At 39.0% G+C, this 12,647-nt stretch overlaps 1 protein-coding gene across 2 annotated transcripts; it reads right to left on the bottom strand.

Moving 5' to 3' along the window:
- Positions 1–5,483: 5,483 nt before the first annotated feature.
- Positions 5,484–11,789, bottom strand: fscn2a (fascin actin-bundling protein 2a, retinal). 2 transcript variants are annotated; one of them, XM_061026823.1, is made up of 5 exons: positions 11,620–11,789; positions 10,678–11,516; positions 8,130–8,286; positions 7,659–8,044; positions 5,484–7,525 (listed from the first exon to the last, which is right to left on the bottom strand). In XM_061026823.1, exons 2-5 carry the CDS (start codon positions 11,498–11,500, stop codon positions 7,320–7,322), a joined length of 1,572 nt encoding a protein of 523 aa, XP_060882806.1. In that variant the 5' UTR covers positions 11,501–11,516; positions 11,620–11,789; the 3' UTR covers positions 5,484–7,319. The 2 variants fall into 2 exon arrangements, with proteins under 2 accessions (XP_060882806.1, XP_060882807.1); XM_061026824.1 differs by having other exon boundaries at positions 7,659–7,826; positions 7,923–8,044; positions 10,678–11,772.
- Between the last annotated feature and the right edge of the window lie 858 nt (positions 11,790–12,647).

Below are 12,647 nucleotides of genomic sequence, written 5' to 3'. Positions count from 1 at the left end.
TCTTGATAGTCTTAACAGTTCATTTTGTACTGTTTTTCCAGTCATTGTACAATATTGGCTTTATGCACTAAGCAAAACTCAGGACACATCATGCTCCGATGCACTTTGTAGACAGCCAAATCAATTCTGTTTTTGCAGATGAATTAGAAGAATGCAGGAGAAACGGTTCCAGCCATGTTGTTTTCAAACTGTTGGAAAAAGTGTGAACCAACTGTGCCTGAGAAGGAAAGAAAATGAGCTGTTGTAAAAATTAAACACCTCCTTGTAGATGAAACAGAGTTTGCTATTTATGCTGTTTCAGTTTCCTATCTTTACACATGAAAACAATGGTTCAAGTTTTGACCTTTTGCTATACTGTCTCTAGGTGTTAAAAGTCTCTGTTTGTGGAACATCTGTGCAGAGCCTTATGACCAGCTGACTGAAAGGGCATCCCTTCTTTTTCTTCATTCTGTAGCTAATTAAGGATGGGAGAGATAAGTTCATTGGCGTTGGGGTTTTTGTACCGATCATTGCTTTTTTGGTGGTAATTACAGGTGGGAATTGGTTGTTATCAGCATTGATTGTCTTTTGTGTTGCTGTGGTCTCTAAGTATTGTATACTCTAACCACATTCAGTGTTTAAACCATTTTCAATATTGTGTCCCAACTCAGAAAAAGGCTAGTAAGGGTGTTGAGATTGTAGGAATGCATAGAAAGTCTTCTTCACTCTGTCTCTGAGATGTTTCTGAATGATTTAATTAATTTGATGATGTACACTCAAGCCAATAATCAATGCCATTACAGGTGAAATTAATAATCCTGAATATATCTTTACTACGGCACCTGTAAATTGGCGGGCTATGTTCGGCAGCAAGTGAACATTTTCTTGTTGATGTTGATGCTTTGGAAGCAGGGACAATGGGCTAGGGTAAGGATGTGAATGACTTCTGTAAGGGGGAAATTGTGATGGCAAGTGGACTGGTTTCCGAGCATCTTCAACTCTGCAGCTTTTCTGGGGTGTACCCAATCTATAGTAGTCAGTACCTACCAAAAGTGGTCCAAGGAAGGAAAACTGGTGAACCTGGGGCAGTGTCATGGGAGACCAAGGCTCATGATGCGTAAAGGAGTGAAGGCTGGTCCGTGTTGTCTGAACAAACAGAAGAGCTTGGAGATCCAACTGATGAAAAATAATGCCGGTTGTAATAGAAATGTGTTGGAACACAGTTCATCACAGTTTGTTACGCATAGGGCTGTGTGGCCACAGACTGGTCAGGGTTCCCGTGCTGACTCCTGTTTATCGTCTCTACAGTGGGCATGGGGGCATCAAAACTGGACAATGATGCAACAGATGAAAGGTGGCCTTTGAGACCATGACTACTAGTTAAAGTCTGACTTGACCTCCAAATTTCCCCTTTTGGGATGTACTAGACAACCAAGTCTGATCCATGGAGGCCCCACCTCACACCTCACAGCATTAGGCAGGTTGTCATAATGTTATAGCTGATCTGGGTTTATAGTTGTCAAATTTATTCGAATCTCTGTCAGACAGGGCCTTTCTTTTTGGAGTGTGCCTGTTCTCTCCGTGCCTGTGTGGGCTTCCTCCAGGTATTCCGACTTCCTCCCACAGTCCAAAAACATGCTCGTTAGGTTCATTGGTAACTAGTTCTAGTTTCTATTTGTCCACCTTGTGTCCTTGTGAGTGATTGGCGACCAGTCCAGGGTGTATGTACCTCGCCTCTTGCCCAGTGACAGCTGGGATTGTGCTGGGATAATGTTAATGGCTTCACCTGTCACCCTAGGGCAGCAGTGACAATTGTATAATATATATATATATATATATATATATATATCAATACTATCTCTGATGGTCTCGTTTGCTTTTGTAGGTCACATAGAAACAACAGAATTAGTTTTGGTCTGTTTTATAACCAGTTAAAATCTTCTCACATGAGCTTTAATAGGAGGATACTAAAGTTAAATACAACTACCTTCAAATTGTATTAAGGTGTTGAGTAAATATACTAAGTGGATTACAACCACTGGTAATCTCTTTGTTCTAGATATCAAGGACATGCCCAACATCTAAGACTACAGACTTTTGTTGCCATGAAGGTAGCTGCATCAAATCCAAAACTGTGTAAAGTGATGTCATTTGTGCGATATGAAACTGGAATAAAAAGTCTGGGGGTGATGGATTAGGAAAGAAGTGAGTTTATCTCACCTTTGTTGCTGGCCGTACGTCAATCAAACTTTATTTGTATAGCACTTTACATACAATAAATGTATCACAAAGTGCTTTACATCAACATAAATCAAACAGCAACAAAATGACTCCCTCCCCCACCCCTATCCCACAATCCAAAAACTAAGGTAAAATAACTAGATAAGAACAGGTACTGAGGAAACGCTATCATTCAATCTAAATGAGGAAACACAGGAGGTTAAACATTTTATAAAAACTAGATGAAATGAGATTCAGTTAAAAGCTCTACTAAAAAGGTAGGTCTTGAATTTGCCTTTAAAAATGTTTACATTGTGTTCTGCCCTCAGGTACATCTCTGCATGAGGCTATAGCTGCTGTTAATAGGCTGGCTGTTATAGCATAATAAAGCAGAAACTCACCAACAACTGAGGTGGTGAGCTGAAATGTGGGTAATGACGGTGCAAGGTGTAGACAAGGAAGACAAATGCATGGAATTAAAAATACAGTAATGCTGGTTCTATTGAATCAAACTTGGATGATTTAATGCCAGTTTGAGTCCCGCAAAGCTGCTGTGTAGGAGAGCAATGCTAAGTCAGCCTTTCTATATTGTATGTTTTTGTTGTGTGTGTTTTACTGGAAAGGTTGTGGCTGATTCAAGGAGTTGGCTGAACTAAATTTAAATTGGAGTGTCCAGGCAATAAAAACAAGCACTTTTCTATAATCCAAACGAAATCAGAATTGGATTTATCTCTAATGTTGTACTTTTCCAGTGCATTTTTGACATTTGTCTGAAAACCTAGAAAAAACAACTTAGTATGTCTTGTTTTGTCCAGAACAGCTCTGGCTACCAGCAGCCTTGCAGTACAGCTCACTGAGAACCAGAACAATGCCAGTAATTCGTATTGATCCGTAGCTGTCCATTCTTAGCAGAACTCCCCAGCTACACAGCTAGAAGAAGAGGGTGAGGTCAGAGAGGTTGGTTTCATTTAAAATAAAACATTTTTTTTAAGCTTCATAGTCCAACTTCTTTTCTACTGAAATTTTGCACACCCTGTGCCCTATGATAGACATCGCCATGGTTAATATGCCTCGCCAACAACACAGTCAATGTCAGGCTAGGCAAATTAATCTGTTAACATCTCCACTTCGGTGAGTAGTGTGTAATTATCTGGGCTAGTGAGCAAGGGATTTGTGGGCTGTGATTCTCAAAGAAAACCTTTGCCAGAGTGATTGCAAAATTCAACATGAAAAAAATTGGTTCAGAAGAGGCTCGTGAGGAGTTGAGTGTCTGCATGTGTGTGCCTGTGGGTTATCAAGAGAAATGGGTGAAATTCTGTAAAAGAAAAGACTCCGTACATTGTTGTTGCACAGTTAGAGGCACTATAAAAACATGTTTGAGAAGGGGGTGGAACTTAAAGACCTCCTGTACTGTGAAAATGTCTTGTTTACTTACTTACTTACATTTTGTGACATCTGTCACTTCTGGTTATTATAACTCAGTGTTGTTGTTCTTGAAGGCCTGAACAGGTGTCAGGAGGTTAGCTGCTGTGTGCCAGATTACTTCCAGGTGTTTGTATTTGTCATCCTTGCAGGAGGATATGCTTCTTTCACAGCCGTTGTCACTAAGAATTAGTGTAACAAACACTGAATTTAAAAAGGTACACAGTGCCACCCAGTGTTGCAAAGGGGGACATATTTGAAGTTACACCAACACTGTTTAGAGTCAGCTGCTTTTTATTTGTAGATGAACGCTGATAAGGTGAGACTTTGTTCTGGTCGGTAAAATAAAATTCACCAGCCAAATAGCATTTGGGAAAAAATCTTAAAATCAATTAAATTAATACATATCTAACCTTGACTATTGGCCATATAATCAGGACTATTTTTTTTCTTAGAAATTGTGTTTCACTCAAGCATCTATCTGCTACATATAAGTTAAATTTGTAAGTAATGATTGATGTTACATCAGATGTTATTATGCCCCCCTTTAAGCCAACATGATCAATAATGGGCACCTGCTACTCCTAGATTGAATGCAGCTATACCAGTTATTAACAGAACTGCCTTTCCTACTCTGTTGAAAATTGTACAGTGTGACATCTTATTACATTAGGGCTGTTTTTTCACTCAGGAGGAAAATAACATGTAATAATAATGATGATAATAATAACGTCCTAGTAATAATGGCGTCAGCTGCTTATGTCTCAAGGTCCTTATTGAGTGAATTACTGTCACCCTTTAGACCAGTACAAGCCATTTCCAGGAAACAGGATAAAGGTTTAACAAAACAATGCGTTTATCCACTACCATTGTGCAAATACAGCACATTGAGACAAACACCTCGTGTCTCTAATTCTCCAGTCAGGTGCCATTAAACCAGGAGGGTGCAGCAAGATGACGTACGAGTGCCAGTCAAAGCTCAAGCAGTTAAGAATGTGATGGGAATATGCCAGTTATATTTGTTTCAGGGGACCAAGGTTCCTCTGCTGTATGGCAAAGTGTGGCATTTGTTTAGCAATATCCAAGACATTATATGTATGAGATAAAATATAGGGTAAGGGAAACGTATAGGAGTGTTGACTTAACTTCTGCAATGGATAATTGCGATTTTTCCAAGGACTGATGACAATCTGAAATATACTTGGCAACACAGTAACTAACATGTTAACAGATGGATTTAAAGCAATTTATTCACAACAATGCCTTGTAACTATTTGACCTCTGCGTTCAGAAATTGCCCATTCAAATTAACAAATACATCCATAATTTGATTCTGTAATTAATTTTTAAATGGAAAATGTGCTTCATGTACATCATATGTTCTTTAGTTAGTCTTTCTTCATTGCTCTTTGTTGCATCGTAGTTTAACATGGTTCCTGTAGTTTCTTAAAAAGTCTCTTTTTTTTAAATTAAGGTCTGAAAAATATCTGTATTTTTCCGATATAGATTATTCTTAAATCAGAGATGGAATGTCTTCACTGTCTAGTCATCCTTTTTTTTAAATTTCAGCAAGTCTGGTTTTTGCATTTCAGGCATGTGAATAATCCTTTGTCAAATTTCTAAGGTTATCTCCGGTGCATTATGAAATTGGCCTTAATGACAGGTTCATGGAAATGTACCTACTGTGTGGTTGGTTAAACAATAGTAGCCTGGGCTGTAGAAAAAAACACAGGACATACGTTTTTTGCAAACCATTTAAAGGAGCATTGGTATGCAAATAACTTTGCATCTCTACAGATCTTTTAATCCCAAATTTGTTTTATATTTTCATAGCTTTGCACAAAGTGTTAGTGCCAGAAAAAAAAGTTATTGTCAAGTCTTTATTGTCATCAACATGTTCAAAAATTTTACAAGAAAACATAGATAGTATAACAACTTACATCCTATATATATATATATTAATATATAACAAATCCTAAATTATGACTGGAGGCTGTCTACAGTGCCGGTACGGGATGCATGAGTGACCAAGGAGTTCAGGCCTTTCTAAAATGTTTCTCCACTATTGCAATTAGCATATATCACAAAATCATTGGATTTGACATTACATGAACTATTGCGGACTTAAATTCTTCACAGGAAAAAACTGACAAAAATCTAGAGGATAAACTGTATACAGGTTCAGCTTGTGCCCTCATTGATTTTAATAAGAGATTGAATCAAAATACAAAAAAATGTCCCACCTCAACAGAGCTGAGCTGGCTAGAGGTATACTAGAGGCTACTGAGCACACAAGCAGTGTTCCTATTTCTTCATAGGATACAACAGGTGTTAAGTCCTAACAACTTTTCTTATTCCACTTTTACGTATAAGTAATCTTAGCAATAAAAAAAGGAAATGTGTTTTTTTTAATTACCGTATTTATATTTTCTAATCTTACCACCCAACTCTGAACATGAGAACAGGGCATTAAGGGATACAGAGTGCAGTATGGTTTAAGGCCCCTAGGCAGAACACCAGAGAAGCACTTTAAGAACACGTTTATACCTGGTACATTAAAGAATGATGTGTACTTCATCAACACTTTAATGTCCTCCCCCCTCTGGTTTCATTGCTTGTCCCTGTAATGGGTATATTACATTTCTACTGGTATTCTTTTTTTCCTTTACATGTCTTATCTCTGTAATGATAAATGCAGTACATTTTTTTTAAGTATCTCAGTGTTTGGAGTGATGCTAAATTAAGTCCTCTGTGGATATACCGTACATTGATCAGCAGTGCAGAGTTACGGGTTTGTTCCAGTCTACTTCATTTGCTTCATTAAGTGCATTCATGGACGCTGTAAATGGTTCATAAAGAGAAATGAAAACACCATTGGCACTAGCCATTAGCTGTCTTTGAAGACATCGGTGCATTACCTTTGTAATTTGGGTCCCATTAATGACTGTTCTTAAAGAACCTGATATGTATTAAATGGTTAAAAACGGTAAACAAAAATAGTTGGATTCTTGACTGTGGTTACAGAAGCAAGATTAAGATGATCAATCAGCTTAACTAAAAGCAAATTAAAGTATCTCACGCCACACTGACCTTTTATTGTCTATGTTCTGTTTTCATTGATTTTATAGTAGGAGCGTGTGAATGTTGTTTTGACAGAAACATTTGCAAAGGCTGTTTCAGCTTTGGGATATTTTGTCTGTTTACCCAGTGGGATTTAGTAGCAAAAGAAGGACTTAACATTCCTTTTCTTACCATTCATTGCCAAGCTTTTTGAACAGACCACACGGAGAATGTGTCCAAGGCAGCAACTCTCATTTAAAATTTCTCTATGATCAGGGACTTATCAGTATGGTAGCTCTCAAAGATATTTGGTTGTCATTAACTTATTTTGATCACAATAAAAATCCACTGTCTCATTCTGTATTTGTGAAATTACAGGATTTCACACAATATGGTTGATGTTGGCAATGTAATTGGAAAGACAAACATTCAACACTTAAAAAATCAACACATCTTCCTAATGCGTTCAGCACTTTCCAATTTGAAATAAAACTAAATGTGTTATTGGGCACTGGGTAGCTAGTATAAAAGCAGGCAGGAAAAATGTAACTTGGTTAGTTCACTTCATTTGAGTTGATAGCAGCAGGTCCTGCACCCCATCTTCTGGCTTGCTCTTTGAGGACCCTGGCTGAAAGTGATCAGTACTCCCAAAGACAAGATCTATCAACAGTTGTTGCATCCCCCATGAGTGTACCTCCCTTATCTCCTCGAAGGTACTTGCCATTAGAGCCCTTAATAGCGACGCATCCATGTTCCAGGAACTCAAGGAAAAAGTCCTCAGGCTTCTCTCCATCTGAGCACACGAGGCCACTGCTAGAGACGTACCAGAACATGCCATTCACACCTGCAAATGGATAACAGTGGATCATATTTTAGATATTTGTTTAAAGAAATCACCTTTGCTTCAGTAGATGCCAAATAAATAAACTCAAACAGGATATATAAATTGTTTGGCAGAAGTTGGACGCAACACTGACTTTTTACATAGTAGGCGCCGTCACTGAAGATCAATGAGAAAATGTCATAGACTGATCGATTTGCATCCAGAGTGTTGGAGCTCTTGTGGTGACACACAAAGCCATTCTCTCCGTGAAGGATCAGCATAGGACGATTGATGAGTTTCATCAGGAATAATTCCCCATCACCTGCAATTAAGGACAAATACTGATTATGATATGTGCATTGGACGTGTACCTGTGGGGGTATCTTCCAACCTTTCAATGTTGCCTGAATGCACTTACCAACTGCATCGCTGACCGCTGAGAGCTGCCCATTCTTCTTTGTGCAAACATACTTTCCATTACTTGCTGTGAGGGCCACTCTCTTTCCTCGCCACTCAATGTCAAACATTGTGTTGACCTCTCTGGGAAAAGACGTGCCAATTCAGGTAAGAATTATGTGCCAACATGGAAGAAAGTTTGTCTTTTAGAACCGGGAAAGCTACTCACACTTCTGTTGCAGTGGACTGGATCTCTCCGTGAGACACAAGAGTCCAGTAGGATCCACCATTTGTCCTGAACATAGGCTTTTTTGTGTCCTTGTGAATCTCCATCTGAAAGGTCTCCATGTCTGTCTCGACATCCTGATTGGCTGAAATACTCACTCCTGAATACAAGAGAAGAAAAGATTTGATTATTGTGCTGCTGTTGGGTAGAAATTGTGGCTTATGATGTTGCATCCTCTTGAAAGCCATTTGCCTCCTCTTGAATGTCATTTCCTCTCTCAGGAACTGCCAAAATGACTTGTGAGAGTAATACTAATCCCAAATTTTAATTGCATCATGCCCTTTCTGTAGTTGCAACACATAATGCAGTATGCTACCTACAATGACTTATCCAGGATGTATTTTCCTAATACAAGAGGAAGTTGTTGTGAGGTTTCATAGTATCTTATGTGTATATTCACAAAAAGGTCAAGGTGCTATGAACATAATAATCACAATTATTACACCTAAAACATTACGATGTCCATCAATAATTAAATGTATTTGCTGAGTTATTTGGGTGATTGATCGGTTTGAATCAAGCTTTACTGGGTTTTATAATTTCATTCTATAGCAACTTGAAATCAAACGCATTTTAAGATTGCCACATTTTCTAACTCTTTTATTTAACTCTTCATCTCTCAAAATGAATTGATTGTTGTTTGGTGGTTTCTACTATGAAAACATGAAGTCTGTTATACATTTAGAGCGAACTTGGGTTGAGTGTTTGGTTCCCAAAAAATGATTTGGAGTCACGTAAATACTGAATACGCTTTTTTGTTGTCTACCAGCTTTAGATTTTCACATGCCTTGCATTTTGAAGCTTTTTTTTTTTTTTAACAATGTTCATGCACTCAAGTCATGATCTTTTTTACATATAATTGTAGAAGTAAAGGTAAATTTAATTCAGAATAGTTCTGAAATGTTGCCTTCATTTTGTCTGAGTATCTTTCCAGTTATTAAGTTGGTGCCCTCTTCTCTAAACCTGATTGCCTTAGTTTCAGCCAATCCAAAGTCACACTTAATCCACATGCATTTTGTCTTGAGAGTTTGTGTAAGGTGGTGGAGAATACACAGACACAGCTGAACTGTGTCTGCTGTTGTTCAAATTAGATGCCACAAAAATATCCTCCAACCTTTCTCTTAAGCCTGTTACAACCCTAATCCCCAACAGCCACCACTCCACCCTTCCTGTTCATTCGCTTGCTGTAATTCCCTGAGTGGTGAAATGCAAATCTGCACTGCAGGGCCCACTAAGCAGCTTTCAATACCTTGTTCCTTGAAAAACGTGTAACTGCCACAAGGAAGAGTAAAACAATTGAAAATGGAATCCTTTCCATACGTTTTTAGGATATAATGTAAAGTTGTTAAAATATTGCCCTGATAGTGACCTTTATTTATTTAAAATTGTATTAATGCATAAACTTGAGTGCAATCGTAAGTGATTTTGAGAACCTGATTTCTCAGCTTTCTTAAGCTTTAAAAAATGTGTTAAAATCATCCTAATCTTATCCCTCTGTTTTACAACTGTGTTTGAAAAATGATATAGAGAAAATAAGATCCCATGCAGACTAAAAAGAATCCTTGTAACTGATCCATCTAGTAGGGCATTGCTCTATTTTCTTGCTGTCAACCTAATGCGACATTGGTAGAAATCATGTGAAAAGCTAGATTACATTCAACAACAAGTAGCTGTCAGGCCTAAAGTACTCTGATGGGTATGGACACCAAATGGGCACAGGTCTGCAAAGGAGTCATTTGCACTCCACTTAATCTTCAATGGACACACAGTGGAAATGACAAAGCCCATTACCATAATTACCCACAGTGTGTCTGTCAACCATTATGGATCCTACAGCCAGAAAAGGCAGTATCCTCTGCCAGCTGATAAATGTTATCATCTTTAATGATAAGATAAATATAATAATGTAATGAATGTAGGCTATGTCTTGAAGGTATAAGACATAAGCTAAACTAGCTGCCCTGACAAATACATTTTACCAATCAGCAAGGCCATCCTGGTTCTAATATTGTTTATATTTGCAAATATATAGTGAAATCAGCCTCGAAAAGGTCTGAGAATAGTAAAACTCCCACCTGCTTACACTTTGCTTTTGCAAAACATAGAGGGAGACATTTTCTTGTCAGCATGGAACCCCTGGATGTTATCCTAGCTGCACTTAGTTTACATGTTCATTATATAATTTTCATGCCCATTTGTTACCATGACTACTCTTGTACCTTGAGTACCTTTTGATTGGACGTTAAACCATGCATTTAAAAAACAATCAAATATCTTCATTCAGAGAGGCTACAGTATGATTTTCAGATATTCTGTAAATTCTGTTTCAATGTTCCTCAAAACTAAATACTACATTGTGATCATCATAACAAAACATAATTTTAAAAAAGGTAGTTTGCATCAAACTATTGCTTGATATAATTTAATTAATGAGTGATGTAATTAAACGTAGATTTTTTTTCTCTTAGGACTGCATTCAAGTCTTAATTACCTTGCTTGACCGAGACAAATCTTTTATTGGCAGCTTGAAAAACAACTTGGGGATGACTCTCCTCCAGATCAAAAAGCTCGTCTTTTCCAGGCTTGGAGCATCGGCCAGATCGCAGAGTTCCAGTAGGACCCAAAGGGCTCAGATATTTCCCATCACAGTCCTTAAAGGCCAGCTTTCCAGACTTCAGCTCCAGTGTGAAGCTAGTTGTATTGGTGTTCTCTTTCACCAGTTTGCCATCATTTCTGAGGAAACGACTATCACAGGTCTTCAGGCTGTACTTGCCATCCAGGTATACCAAGGTTACCAGGGAGTCCACTCCCCAGGGAATGTTGCTGTCCACTGAGATCTCTCCATCTGAAGCAGATAAATGGGCATAGCGCTTACGTGCCACACTGAGCAGGCTGGCCTGAGGATGCAAGGCCAAATGGACAGCCCATAACTCTTGTTCCCCAATAGCTTGGGCAAAGCAGGACAGATAGTCAGCAGAGCCTCCAAAGTAACGCAGGTAAGGCTCTGATTGCAAAGCCCAGCGACCATCAGACTGGGGCACAATAAGGAAACGGCAGTCAGGGTCAGGCTTCTCTGCCCCACAGGTCATCTTCCCATCTTTGTCAGAGGCCAGATATCGTCCCAGGTGGCTTCGGAGGAACACTACCTGTCCATCTTGCTCGTCCTGCTCTAAGGTCCAGATCTGTTTCTTCTTCATGCTGATGCCTGAGGCGTTCACCTTGAAGCCAAAGGCCTCAGCTGTGAGGTATCGGTTCTCATAGTTGATGAGACCAAACTGTAGCTTGAGGGCCTTGTTAATTCCGTTTGTGGGCATGCTTGAACAGGCCACTCTTAAGGATTACAAACAAGGGAAAGGGTAATGAGGGAATGCACGCTTAAAGCTGAAAAGCAAAAATGAAATGCTTGATTTTTTTCCCCTGTTCCGTTTCCCACCTTGTAAAGTAGCTCCACTTATCTCCTTTGGTAGATTGCTCTGTGTTCCTTCCTTCACCTGTCACTTTCTCTCCTTCCCCAGAGGGCTTGCACAGGCACTTGCTCTCTCTGTTCCTTAATGAGTAAGGATTAAAATCAGCAGGACACAGCACCTCATCCAACAAGCCGCTGACGTCACATACCAGTGCACCAACTGCAAACCTCCCCTCCTCCCTTTCCCTCTCCAGTACACGCTCAGTTCATTCTGTATCTCTTCCATATCTTCCCCTTTCCTTCATCTCTTTCTTTCCCTATACACTCTTGTCTTTCCTCCGTATAACACGCAGTGACACACTCATTTGTCAACCTGATACCCTATTGGTTGTCACTCCTTTATTTGTATGAAAACTCTTGTGGACACGCCATCCAGCCCAAGGATTATCCTAGCTTTGATCTGCTGGCGAGCCACAGCCTAATTGGAAAATGTCCAGACGTTAAAGGTGCTTTTGGTTGCACCCTGCTGCTTCTCCTTCTTTTGTGACACTTTTCAAACTGACATTGTCTAACATTGAGTTTTCATGGGTAAACACAAGCACATTTTGAGCAACATTTCATATTCCTGAATAAGTATTCTACTTGTTAAACAGCTGATATAAAGATTAAAATAGTTTTCACAAAGAACCTTTCCTAAATGGATTTGTCCAGAAGAATAGACTTAACACCCTAAAGCAGTACAAAGGTTTCTTTCTCAAAGTTTTTACCTCAGTTTGTCACATGCAGTTTCAGAGGAGCTATATAGCAATGTTGTGAGAGCTTCAAGTCTACAAACAAATTCAGTTTGTGATAGCTGTGATCTTAGCCAAGAAAACATTTGAATAGCATACATTTGCATGCAATAGCATCGCCCATTTGCCTTTGCTCAATTTTCACCTGTGTTGCTTCTTTACCTTACTTACTTCAATCTGCATCTTTGTTATTCTGTCAGTAAACTAAGAATAGAGGACGCGACTCCATGCCCCATGACCTTTGTTACAGTGCACACCAAGATC

The sequence above is a fragment of the Labrus mixtus genome, chromosome 20 (assembly GCF_963584025.1).
Source record: "Labrus mixtus chromosome 20, fLabMix1.1, whole genome shotgun sequence".
Lineage (NCBI taxonomy): Eukaryota > Metazoa > Chordata > Actinopteri > Labriformes > Labridae > Labrus > Labrus mixtus.
Note: the sequence above shows the minus strand (reverse complement) of the source record. Positions and strands in the feature narration are given on the sequence as shown.